The sequence below is a fragment of the Typopeltis vanoorti genome, chromosome 8, assembly GCF_054136105.1.
Source record: "Typopeltis vanoorti isolate ZY-2024b chromosome 8, IOZ_Tvanoo_1.0, whole genome shotgun sequence".
NCBI classification, from domain to species: domain Eukaryota; kingdom Metazoa; phylum Arthropoda; class Arachnida; order Uropygi; family Thelyphonidae; genus Typopeltis; species Typopeltis vanoorti.
In genome coordinates this window covers 97,986,999-98,010,161 of record NC_143556.1, presented here as the reverse complement: position 1 = coordinate 98,010,161, position 23,163 = coordinate 97,986,999, and the positions used below count along the sequence as shown (strand labels likewise).

At 36.9% G+C, this 23,163-nt stretch overlaps 1 protein-coding gene across 1 annotated transcript; it reads left to right on the top strand.

Moving 5' to 3' along the window:
* The first annotated feature begins 1,300 nt into the window (after window positions 1–1,300).
* On the top strand, window positions 1,301–22,256 carry LOC150104212 (uncharacterized). The gene is made up of 2 exons (XM_090396839.1): window positions 1,301–1,396; window positions 17,633–22,256. Exon 2 carries the CDS (start codon window positions 17,739–17,741, stop codon window positions 18,489–18,491), a length of 753 nt encoding a protein of 250 aa, XP_090252965.1. The 5' UTR covers window positions 1,301–1,396; window positions 17,633–17,738; the 3' UTR covers window positions 18,492–22,256.
* Window positions 22,257–23,163: the final 907 nt, after the last annotated feature.

Genomic DNA, 23,163 nt, shown 5'->3' with positions numbered 1-23,163 from the left:
TCTAGTCGGTGACTAGAGGAAATTTTTCTAAGCCTTTTTTCGACCGGTTCCAGAGTTAGTCGATCTCTGGCACAGGCAAAGCAGGTTTTTGCTCCCGGAAACTCGGGTTTTTCGTCCTGTAAACTCAAGAAAATCGACCGTAGACCCCACATTATTTCAGACATTAAATATATTGTGTTAGGGTTAGGGACCACGAGATGGCGGCACATTTGAGCCGTCTCTCTTCACTGCGTACCGCTTAATTAGTGATAGTTTTGGGCCATCTGTCTCTGATTGGGTACCAGTGGAGATTGAACTGCCCACTCAGTCTCCAAAAGTTAGATAGGGCTAAATGGCCTCGCCTACTCCCGTATACGGGATTAAAAAAAAAAAAAAGCGTTAGCTGATTTTTTTCTTATTTTTATATCATAACTGATTATTACACAGCCTATTTAACATATACACAATTTTTTTTTTTTAATATCAGTATCTTCATTATTGCCAGCAAAGGTTGATCGATTGGTAGAGTCTCCACTACTAATGGCTCTCGCAAAAAGTTAAGCAATTCTGAGCGCGGTTAGTAGTTGGAAGGTATAATCGTTCTATGGTGTTGGCACTCTGCTGAGGAGTGGCCATTCTCGCAGGTTAACTTTGACCTGTAAACTTACATATGTCAGACCTCTGTATCCTCGAGAACACATGGGGATATGACATGACATCTTCGTTATTATTATACACCGTACTGACTGTTTTGTTACATTTATTCGCAGTCTTTGATTATGACGAGTACATGTAGATGAATGAGGCGAATTAATCCCACCTACTTCGAAGCTTGGGTTAGCTTTTATGAAGAGAGTGGGATTAGCCTTCATTATTTATGTTGTTGTTACTGTTTATGGATGGGATGTAGGCATATAATATTTTTTAATAATAACTTTTTTGTATTATCATCCTATAGGGTATATACATATGTACAATTAAGACATATTACATTTTCTGCTCTGTACAAAATTCTGAACGCAGTTTAATATTTTTTTTCTTTAAATATAAATACACCTTTTTTTTCATATCGGTATCATGTTTTATTATTATACACGGTATTGACGTATACATTACAATAATTTGCAGTCTATGATTATGAGGATTACTTGAATGAGGCGATCAAATTCCCTCTTATTTCGAAGCTATAAATATATTTAAAACAATTAATAATAATAATAATAATAATAATAATAATAATAATAATAATAATAATTTGGCAAGCCTAATTGCCAAAAATTAGAGAATTCAGATGGCGCTTTTTGTACCCCGAGAGCTAAACAACGAATTATTTAAGGCTTAAGGTTTTGGTGCTTTTTAGTTTCAATATGTGTAAGGAATCGTTTAAAATATTGGGTTAATTCATGAGTAGTTTGTGGTAAGTTAAAATAAACTGTTAAGTGTATTTATTTATATTTATTTATAAGCCTTTCAAAAGGTAGTTTCCTGCTAATATTAAAGAAATTAGGGTATGGTTAATATTGTTTAAATTGTAAATGATAAAATATAATAATCCTGATTATAAAAACCAGCATGACCAACGGTTCCCGTTCTATTTAAACTTTAGGAACTTACTCTTAACTTTGTGATTGTTTATGTACCTTTCACGGTGTGATGTTTTCGCTTTTCAGTTTATTAATTTATTAAGTTAACAATTTATTCAGATAAACTAGAATTATTTTTGGCGGGATTGATGCCATTGTTGAATTGTTTGCGGAGTTTGGACAGAAGTTGTTCATTATATGCACTTTTAGAATGTTAAATATGTACATGTAAGTAGTAGAATATACTCTTCAGATTTAGCAATTATTCGATTTGGGGGAAGAAAAAAAAAAAAAAAAATGTTACAGTAATGTCACCTCGGTCCCCACTGGAAAAGAAATGTGCAAAGGGATGGAACTGTAATAATTTTCGTAGGCGAAGAAAAGGGATTTTCTGTTTGAAATGGCTTCTCATAAGTCGTGGGTGTATTATGTCGAATGATCTGAGATAGTTTTACGGTAATCAGTGTAAATTTTTATCAGAATTAATTACTATCTTAAAATGTAACTTTATTTTCCGTAAATTGGATGATTAAGAACTTTTGTTATATATCTGATCGTTATATAACAAAAGATATCCATCGTTAGAAAAATCCGATTATGTAGGATGCTAATCAGCAACATTATTGTTCCTGGTATGTCTTGGTGAAGAAGGGATATATATTAATCTATCATCATCAAATGTCTTATATATACCCCCAGGATATTAGCATGGGATATTATTAATAGTACTGCATGAAAAAGTTACATCATTACTAACTTCCTATCAACAATTTTCCTCCAAATTAATATCAACTGTCAAGACTCCAGTATTATGGCAACTTATATTTCTGTCTTCTAAGGCACTTCTTTCAGTAACAAATCAAGTAGATGTTGGTCTTCCTTTGGGTGTTTTTCTTACCATCCTGAGAAAGAACGTTTGTTTTGCTTTCCTTACTTATTCTGTTTAAGTGACCATGCCACCTGAGATTAGCTCTGCTAACACATTCCAATTGCTAACATCAAGTACTTTGCTAAGATTCTCATTTTTATTATGATACTGTGATTGATTGATACCAACTGTTCAATCTCATAATCTTTCTCAGAACTCTCATATATGGTCTCCAGTTTTTGTTCACGTTTTATTTCTAACCCACCTCGTGGATCCATAAGGATAATTATGATGTAATCTTGGATAATTATGATTGAGACCTTCAAATTATTGAAGTATTTTTACAAGATTAATACAGGGGAAATTTTTCAGAACAGGTCTGGTGGTGTGAATTGGATGTTATAAGTAATAATGTCCAACACCAAACTTTGTCTGTTAGATTAAAACCTCATAAAGAAAGAAAGAAAAATTTGCGTTATGGAAAATTGTAGCCAGTCATTATAAATCCATGTCATGGACTACGTTGTGATGAACCAGAACTGTGTGAGGTGTTTGAGTAGACAAGATATTAATGATGCTGGTGTTATGGGATTCCCATCAAGTCATAAAACTTGTGGGAAGTCTGCTGTAGATGCCACAGTTTATTGTACTGCTCTGTAAACTCCGTTATTGGCTGCATGTTTGCTTTCCTTTCTGACAATGCATTCCATGCAAAAAAACTTGTGTTCTGCAGCTTCTAGGGAAGACCCATATTCTTCTTGCAGTTAAAGTTAATATCTCTCAACATTCTATTATGGTTTGGCTTGATCATCATACCCCTTTCTTTTTGTCTGCCAAACTGCAGATTGCATATATAACCAGCATTCCACAGTGCAGATATTTTACCCACTAAAATCTGTGCCACCTAAATTTATCTTATTCTCTTAAAATTCTTTGAATTTGTGTGGGTTGCATCTGAGAGGTGAAGGAGAGAGGATATAGAAACTTATTAGTTACTAAAGGGATTCTATAAGATTGACACAAAGGAATTTTTTCAATACGTGGAGAGTGGAGGATAAAAGGAGGGGGTCGCACTTGGAAGTCGTGTAAGAATGTGGTTAGTAGGGATGTGCAAACTAGGTCCTTTACTTGGAGAGTGGTGAATGAGTGGATTGGATTGTCTGAGGTGTGGTTGTGAGTATCCCAACAGTAAATAAAGTTTAAGGAGATGTATGATGGGTATTGTGTTAATGGATAGTATGGGTCTCCCACAAGAGTCATTTGACTCCATGGAATACCCATATAAATAAGTGGCATGGAGTTAAATTACTCTTGTGGGAGACCCATACTATCCATTAACACAATACCCATCATACATCTCCTTAAACTTTATTTACTGTCAGGGTACTCGCAACCACAAGTTGTGAGTACCTGTCTCTCTTTGGATCTTGTCTACTGAAGCTTGATCATTCCCAAGATTTTCATTACTTTTTGCATTTCTAAAATAAACATTCTTATAGCATAGAATATAAGAAGTTTATTTTAGAAAGGCATCTATGGACAGATCATCATTCTCTATATCACTGACATATAAACAGTGTTCTAAGAGCCTAGCCCAGGGTATTTCACTAGTCTTCATCATTCTCCTAGATTTGATTCCATATATATTTTTTGGTGTTTTGGTCAGTCACTCCTGTTCATGCTATCATCTTCATATCCACTCCTATTTGATCTGACTCATGTAGCAGTGTTTGCAGTATAATATGCTATTAAATGCCTTTTGTAGAATTCAACTGTATAGCTGTTTTCTGTATCCAACTCTGCTCTCATTGCTATGAAATGTGAGTGAAATACTAAAGCAAGACTTATCTTTCACAAAGCAATTTTCTTCATATATATATATATATATATATATATATCCACCCTTGAATTTCTCTCTCTTTTTTTTTTTTTTAATATCATCTTTTCCCAATACCTTAACCACTACTAAAATATTTGATGTTGGTATGAAATTTGCTACTTGCCTTAGAGCTCCCTTATGTAATGGAGCTATCCTGTCCTTGGAAGTTTGCCAGAACTTAGATTAAATTGCTTGGTGAGAGGTGTTGCCATTCTGGTGTTCTCTTATAGACCAACATGTCATCCAATACTAGTGCCATATCCATATTGATATTTCTCAATATGCTTGAGCACTTCCATTTTTGTCTACTTAAATTCTCATATCGGCTTACTGTCACAGACAATTTCAGTATCGCTATCTAAGTAATACACATTTTGCAAAATAATCCCTTAGTATGAAGTTGTCTTTCCAGAATCATTCTTTCTCTCACTTGTTGCATTGTGGGAGGAGGGGGGGTAACTAAGCAAGAGACCTAACTCATTTGGAATGAGGATTCCAAAAAAGAAACTTCCTTTTGGAATCTACCTTTTCTATGATAGTTGCCCTCCTTGCTTGCACTGTGTATTATTCATTAGTATGCTCATCACCTTTTTTATTTATATTCTCCTAGATTTTTTGCAGCTCTTGCTTTGATGTTACTCATCCTTATCTTGTAGCCCTCTGCATCCTTGCTATCGCCCCCCCCTCCCCCACCAACTCTCTGACTGGTTATGAACACTGCTGTGTCTCAACCCCTGATTTCTCATGCACTATGGATTTTATTATTATTATTATTCAGGCCTCCAAGGAGTCAAAAGACTCATCGAGGGAAGCCCTTCCTAAGACATAAAGTCTTTCAAGACTCATCGAGGGGAGGTCCCCCCCCTGAGAAACACAAAGTCTATCATACCACTCTTTAAACTCACTGACCGTTCTCGCTCCCACCACTCCATCAGGCAATGCATTCCACGGCTCAACCACCCTCCACACAAAGAAACCACTCCTTACCCTCTTGCTCACAGTTTCCTTTCGTAACTTCCAGGGATGGCCTCTTGTCATCACTCCTTCCCGCTGATCAACCAAGCGAAAGAACTCCCCAGTGTCAACCCTGTAACCACCTCTCAACAGTTTAAAAGTCTCAATCATATCACCTCCTTCTTCTATCCACCAAATTCTGCAGTCCACATTCTCTCAGCCGATCCTTATAACTATCCTTTTACAGTCCTGAAACCATCTTTGTATCCTTTCCACAGTTAATTTATCCCCTTCAAATCCTGGGGACCAAATCTGAGAACAATAGTCCAAGTGTGGTCTGATCAGAGACTTATACAACGGAATGATAACCCTCTTATCTCTGCAGATCAGTGTCCTTCTCATAATAGCAGCCTCTGTGTTACCTTCACCACCTTTGCAATATGTCCCCTAAACTTCAGATTTCTATCAATCATCAACCCCAGATCTCTTGTCTCCCCTACTTCCTCCAGTATAACTCCTCCCATAGAGTATGCAGCATCCCATCGATGTTTCCCAAACCTCAAGACCTTACATTTTGCTGCATTAAACTGACACCCCCATTCATTTGCCCATCTATCTAGCTTATTTAAATCCTCTTGCAGGGCTACCACATCTGCACTAATACTAATAATCCTTCCCAGCTTCGCATTATCCGCAAACAACTGAATATCCCCCTGCAATCCACTGGCTATGTCATTGATATAAAGTTTAAACAATATAGGTCCTAGTACTGAGCCCTGTGGGACCCCACTTGTAACCCTCTGCCTCCTGGAAACTGCTCCACCATACACAACTCTCTGATACCTATCAGACAGCCAATCCTGAATCCAGTTGACCAATCTGACATCCAGACCCATGTGCTGCAACTTAAATATCAGCTTATCATGTGGCGCCCTGTCAAATGACTTTGCAGTATATGCCTTTCCCTCATCTAATGTTCTTGTAACTTTATTATAAAAGGCTAGCATATTGCTAAAACAAGAGCGTCCTTTTCACAAATCCATGTTGATTCTCACAGATAACATTACCCTCATCTGCCCAATGCTGTATACGGTCCCTCACTACTTTCTCCAAGATCTTAACACCTACTGATGACACACAGACTGGCCTATAATTAGACACTTCCAGTCTGTTACCACCCTTATGCAATGGCACTATCTTACCTTCCTTCCATTCCCTGGGCACCTTTGCCAAAGCCAGACTTTCATTGAAAAGCCACGTTAAAGGTACTGTCAATTCCCTAGCACATTCTCTCAAAACTCATGGCGAAATACCATCCAGTCCCACAGCTTTACTGACATCCAGAGTACTCAGTATCTGAAACACACTCTCCTCCTGTACCTCCAGACCTCGAACCAGTCCTATCCCTCTAGCATTAAAACTGACTCCTCTAGGATGAAATACTCCAATAAAGTGTTCATTGAACAATTCCACTATGTCCTCTGCATCAGTCACTCTATTCCCATTTTTATCCCACAATATCATTCTTCCACAGTCATTTCTCCTCCTACTGGCCACATAGCTAAAAAATTCCCTAGGATTTTCTTTGGATCTTAGGGCCAATCTCCTCTCATATTCCAGTTTCACTTTCCTTACCACACTAGTCACTCTTCTGGCCTGTGTCTTGTATTCCTCATGCATCTCTTCACCTGTCTCCTTATATCTCTTCCATAGCCTCTTTTTTGCATGCAATTCCTGTTTAATATTGTTTGTCATCCACTTTACTCCAAATTGCGTCCTCTTCTTCACTCGTGGTATACAACTTACCATTGCTGATAACAAATATTCTTTCACAATTTCCCACGCACTGGTGATATCCCGGCCTTCCAATTCCTCCCTCCATGAAACTTCCCGAAGTTGACGTCTAAGACTATTATAATCACCTGCCTTATAATTCCACATAAGTTCCCGTCTCTTTGATACTCCTGCATGTCTATTCATTTTCCAAGTCGACACCATATGGTCACTCTCTCCAACTGGTGGGAGAGACGTCAACTCAGTTATTATCAACTCTTCTGATGCTATAACTAAATCCAAAACTTTTGAACCTCTTGTTCCCTCTGTTACATGTTGCCTAAGACATTTGTCCCTCAAGAATTCTAGAAATTCCATTCCCCTATTGCTACATGCATCTTCCTCTCTCCAATTTATACTACTGAAGTTAAAATCTCCCATAACAATCATTCTTCTTGCACTTGCCAAACTTAGCTGTCTAAACATCTCCTGGTCCCCATCCTCTGTGCTCCTGGGTCTGTAGCAACACCCCACTAAATATCCTGTCTTGTCTACCTCGCACCATACGCTCTCAAAATCATTTGTCTCACTTCCTTCCAAATTCTCCACTCTTAGAGGACATAGGTCATCACTTATCATAAGCAGCACCCCACCACCACGCTTTCCCCTCCTATCCTGACGAAAAATGCTATACCCAGCGACTTCTATTCCTGTTGTTATATCCCCTTCTGTCAACCACGTCTCAGTGATCGCAATAATTTTTGGCCAGGCTGATGCTATCTGCGCCACCAATTCCTCTCCCTTATTCCGGATACTTCTGGCATTAGTATACAGCATATAAATGCCATTGTTTCTATACCCAGCATTATCCCTTCTAGACTCCACTGGGCTCAGTATTACCTGACATTGTCTCCCTTCTCCCAAGTATCCATTCCCACAAGAGGCCACCCCTGCTATCATCCTCCCTGGGACACACTGACTCGTTCAGAACAGCAATCTCTCCAGATGCCTACGTCCTTCCTCATTCAAATGTAAACGGTCTCTCACATACAACTCCTCTCTTTCCTCAAATGCACTCCAAGCATCCACATATACAAGTCCTCTCTTGTCACACATTCTCGCTATTATGATATTCAATATCACCGCTCTTCTGCTCAGCTCATCATTATCATACCTAGGCAACACGCACACTATTTTTCCTCTCTCAGTCTTCTTCCGTACAGTCTCAAGCAAAAATCTCATATCTCTCGCTGCCCGACTTACATTACCACTCAAGTCATTCGTTCCTACCATCACAATCATCTCATCCACCCTTTCACCTCTCTTAATTGCCATAGCCACCCTTTCTATTGTTCCTCCTGGCAAACACTCCTCACGCATCCTATCTTGAACACCACGGATCATTGAGTCGCCATACATTATACCTCTTACCATTCCCTCGCTCCTATTGTTTCCATTCTCTCCTCTTCTTTCATTCCCATACCTCTCTCTTCTACTGTTTCCATTTTCTCCACTTCTAGCACTTCCATATCCCTCTCTCATTCTGTCTCTCCTACTACTGTTTCCATCCGCTCGTCTTCTAGCATTCCCATACCTCTCTCTCATTCCCTCTCTTCTACTGTTTCCATTCTTTCCTCTTCTAGCACCCCATACCTCTCACTCATACTCCCTAAATTCTCTCTCTCTCCTACTCTGATTCGCCTTGCATTTATCTCTTCCATTCTCCTAATCTTATCTTTCATACTTCTGCTCTCATTCATAAGACATTCCACCTCCTCTTTCAACTCGTCTATCTCCCTCTGCAGGTCTAAATTCACTCTCCCAAACAAAACCATCTCCTAAACTTCCACAGTCACTCACACCTTCCACACTATCAACTATTATTTTCTCATTCTCTCCTATCATACTACTTGTCTTTCTACATTCATTCCCCGTTCCTGGAGCAACAAAGTCGGATATCGATATATCTAATGTACTTATTTATTACTATTATTACGGGCAACTCCAGGGAGTCATTGGACTCATCGAGGGAAGCCCCAAATCATATTCATCACAACTATTTGACATTCATACAGTATCTATCATACCTCGCCTTAAACTCATTCACTGTCACAGCATCCACCACAGACTCAGGGAGCGCATTGCACTCATTCACTACTCTAAAAGTAAAGAACCCAGCTCTAACACCTTTACTAACCACACTTTTGCCCAGTTTCCATGGATGTCCCCTAGTCCTCCCACAACCAGCCCTGTACTCAAAAATATCTTCTGAATTAATTTTATAGAAACCCTTCAGTAATTTGAATGTCTCAATCATATCTCCCCTCCTCCGCCTATCAACCAATTTTTGCAACCCACAAATCCTCAACCTGTTCTCATACGGTTCATTCCACAGACCTGCTATCATCTTGGTCACTCGCCTCTGGATCCTCTCCACCTCCTCCCCATCAAGAAGAAACCTAGGTGACCAAATCTGAGCACAGTAGTCTAGATGGGGTCTTATCAAGGCTCGATACAGAGGAACAATAACCTGCTTGTCATCGTATTCTTCAGCAACCAAGTGATTTGATGAGCTGTTTTGGTCACTTTTGCAATGTGTCCCCTAAATTTCAATTCCTTATCTACCAACACTCCTAAATCTCGTGCCTCATCAATTTCCTGGAGCACGGTTCCACCAATGCAGTAAACTGCCGCCAATCTTTTCACCCCAAAATGCATAACCTTACATTTTGCCACATTAAACTGACATCCATTCTCCTTAGCCCAGACCTCCAATCTATCCAAATCATCCTGCAAAATTTTGACGTCATCTGCATTCACTATTGCCCTACCCAACTTCGCATCATCCGCAAACAAATGAACTGTTCCTCTCAGATTATTTCCTATATCATTTATGAACAAATTAAACAGCAGTGGTCCAAGAACAGATCCTTGTGGCACACCACTAGTCACAGGCCGTCTTGTGGACTCTACTCCCGAGTAAACCACTCTCTGATATCTCTCCGTCAACCACCCTCCTATCCATCTCACCAACCCTATGTCCATTCCCATATGCTGCAATTTACTGATTAGAATTCCATGTGGAATCCTGTCAAAGGCCTTGGCAAGGTCCAGTAGAATCACCGTAAACCCATTACCCTTATCCAGTTCAGCCGTCACTGTGTTATAATACGTGAGCAAGTTACTGAGGCATGACCTACCCTTCACAAATCCATGCTGTCCCCGATACAGTATCCCATTTTCTTCTATCCAATCTTGTATTTTCCTCTTGACTATTTTCTCTAAGACCTTGACAATGATTCCTGATATGCTAATCGGTCGGTAATTTACTACAGCAGTCTTGGAACCACCTTTATGCAGTGGAACTATTTTCCCCTCTTTCCACCCGCTCGGGACTAACCCAGACCCGAGACTCAAATTAAACAAAATGATCAAGGGTACTGACAGTTCTTTAGCTGCTTCTCGTACAACACGAGCTGGTATACCATCCAATCCCACAGATGTATTGACATTGAGGTTATGCAATAGACTACTCACCTCCACTTCATTAACCACAATTCCCGTATAATCTACTGGTTTATTCGTTTCTGCAATGTCACCACCTGGATGATATACTTTTGCAAAGTGCTCACTCAGTAACTCAACTATCTCAACTGATTCAGTTACCTCCCTACCATCGGCATTCTTTAAAATCAATCTGCCATGTACATTTTTCCTTTTACTTGCTACATATCTAAAAAACTGTTTAGGATTCTCTTTAGCCTGCATGGCCAATGTTCTTTCGTAATCCTTTTTTGCTTTTCTTACCACACTCGTCACCCTTCTGGCCTGTGCTTTATACCGTTCATGTGCCTGCCGGTCACCCTTCTCCTTAAATTCCCTCCATAGTTGTTTCTTTTTTTGCAACTCAAGCTTAATGGTGTTATTCATCCATTTAACCCCTACTTGATTTATTATTCGGACTCTAGGTATACAGTCAACCGTTGCTTCATGCAAGCACTTCTTAACTACCTGCCATGCACTATCAACTTCTAGTCCTTGCAGTTGTACATGCCATGGCACTGAACCAATCAAACTCCTAAGCTTGTCATACTTTCCAGCCCGATAATTCCACATGTACCCTGTCTTAATTGAAAATTCTACACCTTTAGCCACCTCCCAAGTTAAGACCCTATGATCACTCTCACCGATTGGTGGCAATGTGGTCATATTTGTTACAGCCAAATCCTCAGATGTAATTACTAGGTCAAGCACTCTCTGACCCCTAGTATTTTCCATTACATGCTGTCGCAGATAGTTATCCCTTAATAACCGCATAAAATCCAGTTCCTTCCTTCTGTGTGTCCTCTCCTCACTCCAATCAATGCGACCATAGTTGAAATCTCCCATAATAATCACCCTCCTTCCACCCATTTCTTCTATTTGCTTGTGCATACTGTCACCACCATCTTTTCCATCACCTGGTCTATAGCAGCACCCAATTGTATATTTAGTTCTGCTAGCCACAATCTCACACCAAATGGCCTCAAATGTGCTCTTTTCTCTATCCTGCAATTCATCTTCTATTCTCCTTGGCTGGAGCTCATCAGCTATCATCAACAATACTCCTCCCCCCATTTTATTCTCTCTGTCATTCCTGAACACACTATACCCATCACATTCAATCCCACTAGTTATATCATCTACAGTCAGCCATGTTTCACTAATACCTATAACCTGTGGTCTGGAAGTGCCAACCATGGCCAAAAACTCTTCCTTCTTGTTCCTAATACTCCTAGTATTAGTGTACATGAATTTAAGACCCCCATTAGCCCAATTTCCTCCAACTGCCTGCATTTTGCACACATGTGCTCTCCACTCTCTTTAACAAGCCACATATGTAATTCCCGAGACGCATACATGCCGCAAGTACTGCATGCCACAAAGTCCCTTATGATATTGCTAATAATTGAGTTCTTAAATGGCGGAGGACTTGGCGTTACACCACTTGCGACTGCTGCTGAATCCACCATCATTCCTTACTGCCGAGTAGCGTAATCTTTAATAATTATTCAATTAATAAATAAGAGGGAAAAAAAGTACAAACATCAGAACATTTCAGTACTAAATATAATTAAATAAAATGAAATATAACTAAATACAGTAACTTAGCTTCGTTTTGTCTTCCACCATTACGCGTTCGATTCCGACGGTACCAAAATATATTATATCGCGACAGCAACTAACTTCCAAAAAACAACCACTGAAGTACACTCGTATTCAGAGAAACAATTTAGCACTCAAAAACGGGGAAAAAAGGACTATTCACAGATTTAAAAATCACTTTCTTCTGCACAGCTCAAATTCACCGCCACGTGCTACGGCGACGCTAGCGCCACTCCTTCATTTCTTCCTTTATAACTTAAGGAGGTTGCTTGAAGCCATGCCATAAATTTATCATAATTGCAAGCTTTGTAGGTTGGTTCAGTCAAATGACTACAAAGTGATAAGAAAATGCTGTTTAAACAATACATTTTTATGTGAATCCCTTAATTTTAGTGCTGTGAAGCGGGCTAAGGTTAGATAATCAGATTTCTCTACCTGCAAAACCAAACATGTACTCTTTCAAGTCCCTTTTTTTAGGCTTCTAATAAACAGTGTAATCAAAGAGTAGGCAAATATACCTACCATGTGTATAATGGGATTCAAACCCTCTATCTTTCCAATAAACCAGGCCATCTCATGTACACACTATACTTCACTTAAAGAAGTACAGGAAGATGGCTTGATAAAAATTTAATATAGAGTACATTTGCATGTTGTCATCAGTGTGTATAACATTTATGAAATTTGATTTCACAATGAGATCTTGTTTCTGGTTTATGCAAATAAAGTTATTCCTAAATACATCCATTAAAGAAATATTAACTGGACAAATGCAACAGTGATTGTATCTGTGCAGAGATCCCTTTTTATATAGTGGGATCACTAATCTTTCTCTTGTTGTCAAGTGTCCTCCTCAATATTGCAGCAATTCCTGAGATCTTTACAATATGTATTTTGAACTTAAAATTTCTATCTGTAACCCAAGATCCCTTGCTTCACTGGGCATCCACAGATGCTGTATGGTCACTCAAATGCTCAGTGATGTGAACATTGGTGTGATCAGGCCTCACCAGGTAGTCCTATTGTATGCTTTTCTGGAGGCTTCAACTCTCTGAAGATCAGTCACTGCAGACACCATCCATCCATCTTTTGACGGTCTACCTCTCTCTTTTTCCAGGAATTTTATCTTCTATTACTGTTCTTCTGGGAAGTCCTCCTTCTATCCTTTCAGTGTGCCCAAAATATTTGAACTTTCTTCTGTCAATATCCTTAAGGAACCTTAAAGTTCTACTGATCTCTTCTAACACCCGTTCATTTGTACCCCTTTCGGTATATGATATCCTCGGCAGCCTTCTGTAACACTACATCAAAGTAGCTATCCTTTTCTTATCCGACTTCTTTAGGTTCCAAGTCTCGCATCCCTCGGTTGCTATTGGCAAAAAACTTGATCCAAAATTCTCAGCTTGTTCCATGGAGATGATCCGTCCTTCCAGATTTCAAGTCTGACTGTTGTTTTTAGCCATTCCTAATCTTCTATACAGCAATTCTTCACATTAATAATGAATCCCAGGTACTCCGACTTGCTGACTTTCTCAATTTTTTTTCTCCATTAAGGTACACCTGTTTCTCAAGAGCTTCCCTGTTTGTATTTCCTTTGAGAACCATGATCTTTGTTTTGCTAGGATTGAATTCAGGTCTTCTGTTGTTATTGATCTTGTTAACTTTATCAAGAATTTGTTGTAGTCTTCCTTGTCATTGCAGTCTCATCATCAACATATCTCAGATTTACTGGTCAATCTACCACCTATCCTAATTCCTGTCTTGAGCTCATCCAATGCTTCACGCTTGATGTCCTCAGCATATATACTAAACAAATGAGAAGAAAGTAAACATCCTTTCCTAACTTTTCCAACCTGAAGCCAATCAGTTAATCCAACACCTGTTCGTACTGTGGCTTCCTGCTCCCTGTACAAGTTTACTATCAACCTGATAGTGTTCTGAGGAAAACCCATTCTTTTCATTACTTCCCACAGTTTTACATGCTGAACACAATCAAAAGCTTTAGAGTAGTCCAAGAAACACATTACTGGAAGAATCTGATCTCTGGTGCCCTTACTTTTCCTAAAACCTGCTTGCTCCTTGAGCATCTCTGCCTCAACTTTGGCCTGAATCCTTTTTAGCATGATCTTCAATAAAAGTTTACTTGCATGAGATATTAAACTAATAGTTCTATAGTTCTTACAAGCCTTCATATCTCCCTTCTTATGTAGTAGTATGAAAACTGACTTCTTTTAGTCTCGAGGCCATGATCCTGTCTCCTGTATCCTTGTAATCAATCTATGAAACACTCTTATCCCTTTGGGCATTCCAAATAGGAATTTTCCTGGTGAGAGGGATCCTCCAAATTTTCTTTATCCACTCTATTGTACAGTTCCTAACCGTATTCTTTCTATCTGTATTTGATTTCCAGTTCTTCTGTTAGTCGTGCTCCAGTCCTGTTTTGACATTCAATTTGGGCTTAAACTTTTGTTTCACGAACTAAATAAAACGTCTGCTTTTATAATTGTCCCTCCTTATCTGGAACTCTAGCTCTTAACATTTATTAGTATAAAACTTTTCCTTGTCCTGCTTGATGACTTTGTATGTAATCTTATATTCTTCAGTCCCTGTCTCTTTGTTTTTCCAACCACCTTCTTTTGATAAGTTCCCATGTTGAATCTGATATCCATGGGTCTCTTGGTCTGATCTCTGGATCCCAAATTTCCAAATCTGAAATTTATACGTTTGGAGCCCTCTCTTAAATTAAGGAACAATGAAAGGGGAGGGGGTATCTGGAAGTTGGGTATTTAATGTAAAAAAAAAAGTGGTCCTGTCAGTGGTATATGCAAATCAGCCGTGGCATAAAAGTGGGCATTTTGGAGTTTTTTTTCCCCATTTCATGTTTGGTGTGAGAACGAGATGTTTTGGGATAACAGGATTCTTGGATATGGCTTCAAGACATAATTTAACTGAATCCAGGTGATAAGACTAGAGGCTGGCTATAGATGGTCAGATTATTGCATGTTAGTCATTCTATGGTTCACAAACAGTAGAACTGATTCCAGCAGTCACAAGCAGCATCTCAGATCAGTGAAAGAAGGCTGTGGGTGACTATCCCTGATCATCTGCTTACAAAAAACAGGAGTGTTACATGGAATAGACTATAATCTGAATGTCACATCAGCTACAGGAATATTAGTATCTGTTTCTGCTAGGCACAGAAGACTTTACAAAGGTGGTCTGCATGCTAGACAACCGATAGTCTCTGTGGCCCCTATCTCATCTCATGGGAGAGAACATTTGAAATGGGCCAGGCTTCATATTAACTGAACCTGAACCAGCAGGGGGGGGGTCAGTATTGTTTACAGACAGGTCCAGATTTCTACAAATTGATACCAGGCTTGTTTTGATGTGGAGAACTGGGGACACTTTCATTGTGATATCCATGGAGCACCTGTTTACCTGTGCAGAAAAGCAGATATGAGGAAGTGATTACCTCCATATGCTATCAATTTTCCACTTGACGAGAAAAAGGGTGGGCAAAGTAAGTCAGTGACTGTGAGTGTTTGAGTAAGTGCACAGGTGTTACTTGTGCTCTATAATCCTCTGATGTTAGTACAAGCACTACCCATGTTGTGGCAGTATAATATCAACATTATACTGTAGTAAGCTCTCCAACAGAGAGGTAATTGCAGTTTTCTACAATTAGGACTTGGAAAAGTATGTGGTTGTCCACAAGAATGGCAACTACTTCATTTTTGGCCCCCTCATCTGTCTTGTATAGGCAGCACACTGACTTGTATGTCTACAAGGTGGTTTTGATGTTGCTATTACAACAATCTGTGACAGTTCAATTGTAAGAACAATGTCATTTATTTTTGGTGGATACATCTGGCTTCCAGTATTGTGGAATCTTATTTTTATGAGCCTCAATTTTTTTTTTTTTTTTTTTTTTTTTTTTTTTTTTTTTTTTTAAAGAATTGTGGATGGTCGGTATCCATCTCTTCCTCATCAGGGAAAATATTGATGACATGAAATTGAGTTTTGTTTTCATCTGGGGGTAGGGGATGGATGTCCAATTCCATTTATTAATGGATATGGAACCATATCCTTGATTTTTGTGCAGTAGTGTATTCCATTATTTTTTAATAAATGGGTTTACATATAGTGAAATCATTTTTAGTATATCGTTTGAGAGGTCGTATTCATTGTTTTTTTTTTTCTTCTCTCTAATGATCTATGGAGATGGTAGGTTGGTATGATATGAGAAGGTGAAGTCATATCTGATAATTCTCTTTGACAATTTCTTTTTTACTGCTTTATTATTCATTGTTCTTTTAATTTGTAGCAAATCTTATCAAGGACATCAGACTTGATAAGGGAAATGAAATAGAATGCCAGAGCTGCTGCCATATCAGCACAACAGCAAGCCTTAGGGTTCTGTCCCTATACCATGGAAATGGAAAATTTACCTCAACATTGGTTCTTGCATGCAAACCCAGTATCCGGTGGATCTGGACCAGACCAAAACTGCCAATCACTCAAGTTAGTGAGACCTTTAGGATCCCTTTTCTGGATGTCCATGAATCATAACCACATGACAATGTTTTTCATGGTGATCTAGAAGACTGTAAAAAAGCTTGGAAGAGTAGGAAAACACAGGAAGGGAAGTACAGAAAACAGAAGAAATGAAAAGGGCCAGTATCATTGGAAGTCCCCCTGAACACTAAACAGGTTCCCCATATAATGGGGGAGGGATATAACTCAGGTTTTTGTTCTCCAACAGAACAGATAGACAACACACAATTTCTCATTTAATGAATGAAATGGAGAAGAAGAAAGCTTTCACCTTAGAGGCGATGAATTACCAAAAATGGGGTAGAGGACATTACAAGTAATGTGAAAATGCTAAACTCTATGCAGTTTTTTTTTTTTTTTTTTTTTTTTTTTTTCCCCAAAGGGATAAATGCTTCATTAAAAGTTTCTGGGGTGATCAGGTATAGCTATAATCCAAAAACAACAAATCTCAATGAAAAGATTTTTTGTTCATTCTGAACTGGGAATGACTTGAACTTTGAGAAATATGGATTCATTGTTTTTGGATATGTTATGGATTCATCATATTGGTAAAACAACTAAAGTTCAGAAGATTTAATTTTTTTCAAAAAAAAAAAAAAAAAGCTTTAGTTATAGAAAGTTTTTTGGTTCGATTATAAACTGAGTTAATGAATTATGACCTTCGTTCATAGGGGGAACATGCTCATTTTACCCCACTGTAACGGTACTTATAATGCACTTTTTTTATTTTTGAAAATGTTTATGAAGTAGTATTTCAACATTTTTCTTAACTGTATTCTTTTTGAATTAGGATTTAATTCTGTATATCTGAAATTTATGGTGTGCACATGCATTTTAAATCATTTTTTATTTGAAATTATAAAATCTGCATGCTTAATGTGTATTTGCCTCTAGGGTGAAGATAACACTAAAAGAAGCTACAACTGGATGTGTCTAAGAGAAGGTTGCATATAACTGTACTTAAATTGTTTGCTGTTTGAGAAATATAGTATCCATAACGATGGAAAGGAAAAGAAACACAAGAAAAAATAATAAAAATAAACATTCCACCACCAAAGTTTCTTCAGAATCCAATGTGGGGGCTGCTGAAGCTGATGAAACTAGGACTGATTTGGGAAATGATCCTGAAACACCTGATGAGTCCGAAGAGTTGCCATTCATATGTGTAAGCTGTCATTTTGAAACAAATGATGGTCAGTCATTTTTGAATCACATTGCTAAAGATCACACAAGAGAAGTATGCTTGTGGTGTGGAAAGTGTGGAAAGTACTTCAGTTGTAGTGACTGGCTTGTGGATCATATTAAAGAAAATTCATGTCAGAAAACCAGCAGAGCATATCAGTGTGGTTCTTGTCCATTTACCTCAGATGAAGGTCAAAAATTTGCATCCCATTTGATATATTTTCACAGAAAGGATGGCTATAAACCATGTGCCTACTGCAAAAGAGATTTCACCTCTGTTCATTGTTTGCTTCTTCATGTGCAAGATGAATGTCCCAGGAGATCAAAGAATAATAATGAATCTGAAAAAAATGATCATGCAGAAGTCATCAAAAAGGCACATGCTAATGAAGGCATAAAATCAAAAGGTAGACAAAAAAAAATGGTGGCTGAGGTGAAGCCAAATGTGGAAACCACTAAGAAACCAGCTCGAAAGGGAACAAAGAAACAAGAAAAATCGTCTCCTGTTTCAAACAAAAGAAAGCCTAGAGAATCTAAAATGTCAAAGGATGCTAAGAAAAAGAGGTTATGATTACAGTAATAAATACTGACATTCAAAGATGTTTTGGGTGACACTTATTTGAAACAATATACCTAAAATAAATAATGTAGTTTTGATAATTTTACTAAAAATATTACTTTGGAGAATAAAGTGCACATATTGTTTGTTAAATTAAATGCAAGATGAATAATTATTAGTTTGGATTTAAAATGGTGTTCACATTAGCTGTATTCAAACCATTCTAGTTATAAAGAAAATTAGTATTTATTTAAAAGTATTGCCCATCAAATAAAGTAAAATACTTTATTTGGGCAGTACTTTACTTTACACCATCAAGCATAAGGGTACATTATTCAAATATTAATTCATGTTAAATTTCTTCATATGATTTCTACAGCTGTAGTAGTTTTTTTTTTTTTTTTTTTTTTTTTCTAACATTGATACTTGATTTTTGATCAAGGAAACTAAAAATTGAACTGGATTTTGCATTTAAGTCTTGAAATGAGTAGACAGATCACTTCAGCTTAGTGTTCCCTTTTTTTTTTTTTTTTTTTAAACAAGAATTTGAAGGATATTTCTTTGGTGTTTTAATATGTGCACCAAAATTTATTGAGTTTATTTCTGTAGAGCCCTTTGAACTAAGTCTTAGCACATTTCTGTAAAACATTGTTTAAAAATGTTGGCATCTAAAGATTTTCTTCGTGTTGTAGCAATATTCATCAATGCATAATCTGTATACATATTACAGTATGTTGTGCAGTATCTTGCTGCTCATTAGCAGCTTAGCATGCATCTAATACTTCCCCACCAGTCATGACTGATTACACTGAGGTGGCAAATTGTTGGTGTTGAAAGCTGAGTGGGTGGATATTTATTACACTTATTTTATGCAGACATTATTTTTAAACAGTAGACTGTTTTATAGGACTAAATTGACTGTTTAGTCATTAACTTTCTTTTAAATAAAACCTGACTAACATTGTCCCACAGTGTTATGTTGAATATATGATCTTAAATTTGATTTTAATATTGTATGTTATTTTTTTTTATCTTCAGTAGCATTTCATGTAGCATCCAATACTTGTTCAGAAAATTTAATTGTTTCAAAAGAAACTTGTATCTGATATCTTGTAGAAACTAACCTATGAAAAGAAATTGAGTGTGTTACTACTATAGTATTGAATATTTCATCACTGGCTTTTTAATAAGCAGCTTGTATGAAGTTTTTAATGGCTAGCTAGGTGTCTATTTGGTATCAGTATGTACACATTTTGTATGAAATTCAGCAGTCATTATTTTGATGATGGTTATTTGGGTTATGTTTTGTATTCCCTTTACTTATGTAAGCTGTTTCATTGAACAAAGGGACTGTTATAGATTACTGTTATTTACAAAACCAAGTGTACAGAACTGTTTCATCACAACACAGCTATAAATAGATAACTTAAAATGCTTCCATTATTGCAGCTTCAACCATTTTTATATATCTGTAATAACAGTTTTGGGTTGCTTCAGTGCTTAGAGGTTACATGGCCTGACAAGTTTTTTTTGACTAGTGCAGTTTGGCATCATTGTATATATTGTGAAATGCTTTGAGACTTGCAGTAGCATTTACTTTCAGGATGTAATTCTAGTTACACATACATTCCTTCAAATAATATAACTTTCAATGAAGGAAAGGGAACTTCAGAAGTACTGAACAGTAGAAAGTAAAGAAAAGAAAACAGTAATGTAACTTTCATTGGAGGGTGAACTTAAATTCCAGTGAAAATGTTGAAACAGTTTCAAACAATAAATCATCATTACACATGAGAAAATAATATTGGAATCATTATCACAGCAGCATGCATTTTGATATTCTTTCAAATATTTATAGCAAAGACAAAAGATTAATTCATTGTGTACAGCATACTGTACTATTTTGATGGAACAAATTACAACTAGGTCATTTTATTAATATTAATTTAGATTAAATACTTAAATGGCTTGCTTACAAAAGTTTTCCATGTTGGTTATTTTATTTGATTGTGCAAGTTATGATTTGTTGATCTGTCTTGGATATGTTGTGCAAGATATCTTTATTTCAGAATTTCTCCAAAAAGCAAGACTTTTTTTTTGCCCCAACTTTTAACTAATATAAAAATGCATTTTTTAAAATGCTTGTTTTCATGGAACAGATTTGAAGATCACTTAGGTTGAAAATGTTGGATTTTTTTTTAAGGCATCCATAGCACAATTTGAAGAACAATAGTGCGTTGTGCCCTTCGATTGGAAAAGACCAAGTTTCATTCTCGTCATGATGGGAGGAATCTTTATATGCTTTTTTCCCTCCCAACTGAAGAAACTCTTATTTTTCATCCTGCATACAGACAAAAATGCTAGTGGTTGTGGTGGGCAGTAGATATCATTGATGTAGGTGATTATGGTAGTAGATATTTGGTGTAGTGGTGGAGAACAGTCTTTGGACTCCTTGGAGGTGTCATGAACTATTAATAATAAATTGTTATATAATATTGGTGTTGAAGGTAGTGTTGCAATACCTTCAACACTAAGTAGTTATTTATAACAATTTAGATCTAAAAAAATCCAATACTTAGATTATAAGTGTACATTAAATCAGCAAATCAATATCTTCAAATCAGTACCTCCAAATCTGTTCCATGAAAATTAGCCTTTTTTTAACTTTTTTTTTTTATGTTCTTGTAGATTTATATATTAGTTTCCACAACAATATCTTGAAATATTTTTTTTCCTTTTGTTTTAATATTTGTGTAGTATCTCTTAATTATGCAAATTTATTTCAGTTTTGCACATGTGATTTTTATTATTAATGTTTTGTATTGTTTTTTTTTTTTTAATATATAACCATATTGTCAAGCTTTGATTTGTGTTTTTGCTCCTAATGCATAATCTTACTGGTAATTTATACTAAAAATACCAGTTTGTGAGCTTACTGCTATATAAGTATGTTACTTGCTTACATTGAGCAGTTGGATGACTTGCAAAACTATCTGCAAATAAGTGTAGTACATCAGAAGTTTAGGCTTGTTAAATTTCATGTAAGTTTCAGGAAGAGTTCAGTAATCTTCACTCAGAGTGAGTCATTCTTACAGAAGTTTTTAAGGATTGTGACCACTTTAAAATTTTGGTTTATACTAAGGTATTTGGTAGCTCTCCTGCTATTTTAAATTTGCATATTGAAAGAACTTAATTTCATATTCTGCAGAAAATATATTTTAATATGAATCCTATTTACCAAAAGTTGAACTATATAGTACTATGGTTTGAGATAATCTGGAAACCCTGCTGTAGAGACCAAATGTTGCTTTTGAATCACTTCAGACTTAAAAAGTGGGTTAGTTTTCTTGTAGCTAGTCAATCAATGTTGCTCTAATTGGAGTAGTTGTTGCACCAGCTTTAATCTTTTACCCAAATACATGTATTTGGGTAAAATTTACCCAGACTTTTACCCATACAGCAGAAATGCTATCCACTTAGCCTTTTACAACCATGTCGATTATAATGCTTAAGAACACTGTTTCATTCATCTCTTTTGGGTATTTTGCAAGATTGCGTAACTGCTCAAATATGCTCGTCAGTACAAACCTGCATTGATTTATTGCTCATGTGGAGTACTGGCAGATATCTGCTGTCTGTGAATATATTCTTAAATATCTTTTGCTGTTTTAGTTGTGTACTGCTAATTAATCAAGATGTTTTTCATGTTTTTGTTTCTTGGAAACATTCTGTAATGTATCAAATTGTTTTAATAAAATGTATGCCATGCAAGCCAAATCATGTCTGTATATTTCTGATTGCAGTCTTTAAGCATCTCGACATGAAATGGCAGCTGGTGATTATTTGATGTTATTGGCACTTATTCCTTTATGTGTATTTAAGAACTGGGCATGCAGGACATAGCATTTAAGGTTTAATAGACTTGAATATCATTTCAGTTTATATTCCAAATGAATTCCTGCTAGCAGACAATGGCATATTCAAACATAACACCTTCAAACTGTGTGAAGTGCTTGTATGGTGTACCAATATGAGTGGACTATTGTCAATCATTCAGGTTGATATGACAATTTCAGATTTTGAGCATTTATTTGTACCCTAAATCTAAAATTGGCAACTGCTGTATGTTTAAGGATCAAGCACTACCATCATAGCTGCAAAAAAAAAAAAAAACATTGTTTATGGCATATACTTTCAATGTGTTGCACGTGAATTTTCTGCTGTTAAATGTATATATGTCACATCCCATATATTATTTGAAAAGCATGCGGAATCGTTTCATACCAATAAGAAACATTGATACTGTTGGACAAAGATTTGTGCATTGGTCGATTGGTGTCCTGGAGGGGAAGGAATTGATAATTTTTCAAGCTGGTTGCATAGACACACTTCCTCTAAAACTACTGGAGAATTTGGGTGATAGTCTTGTATGTTGACCTGAAAAGTCCAGCAGGCATCCCTTATTTCAGTGCCTTTTGTGCTTTATCTCCTATAGGAATTTTTAATATTTTTTTTTTTTTTTTTTTTTCAAACATTCACTTAATTTTGACTGGGTTGCTTAACATTCCTGGTTCATGATGTCTATCAAAGGTTATTTCTTTAATTGTCAACCTACAAGGTCCTAACCCTAAGAATGGCCCAGGTGAAATTAATGGGGGGTTGTAATTCTCAAAAGGGGGAAATC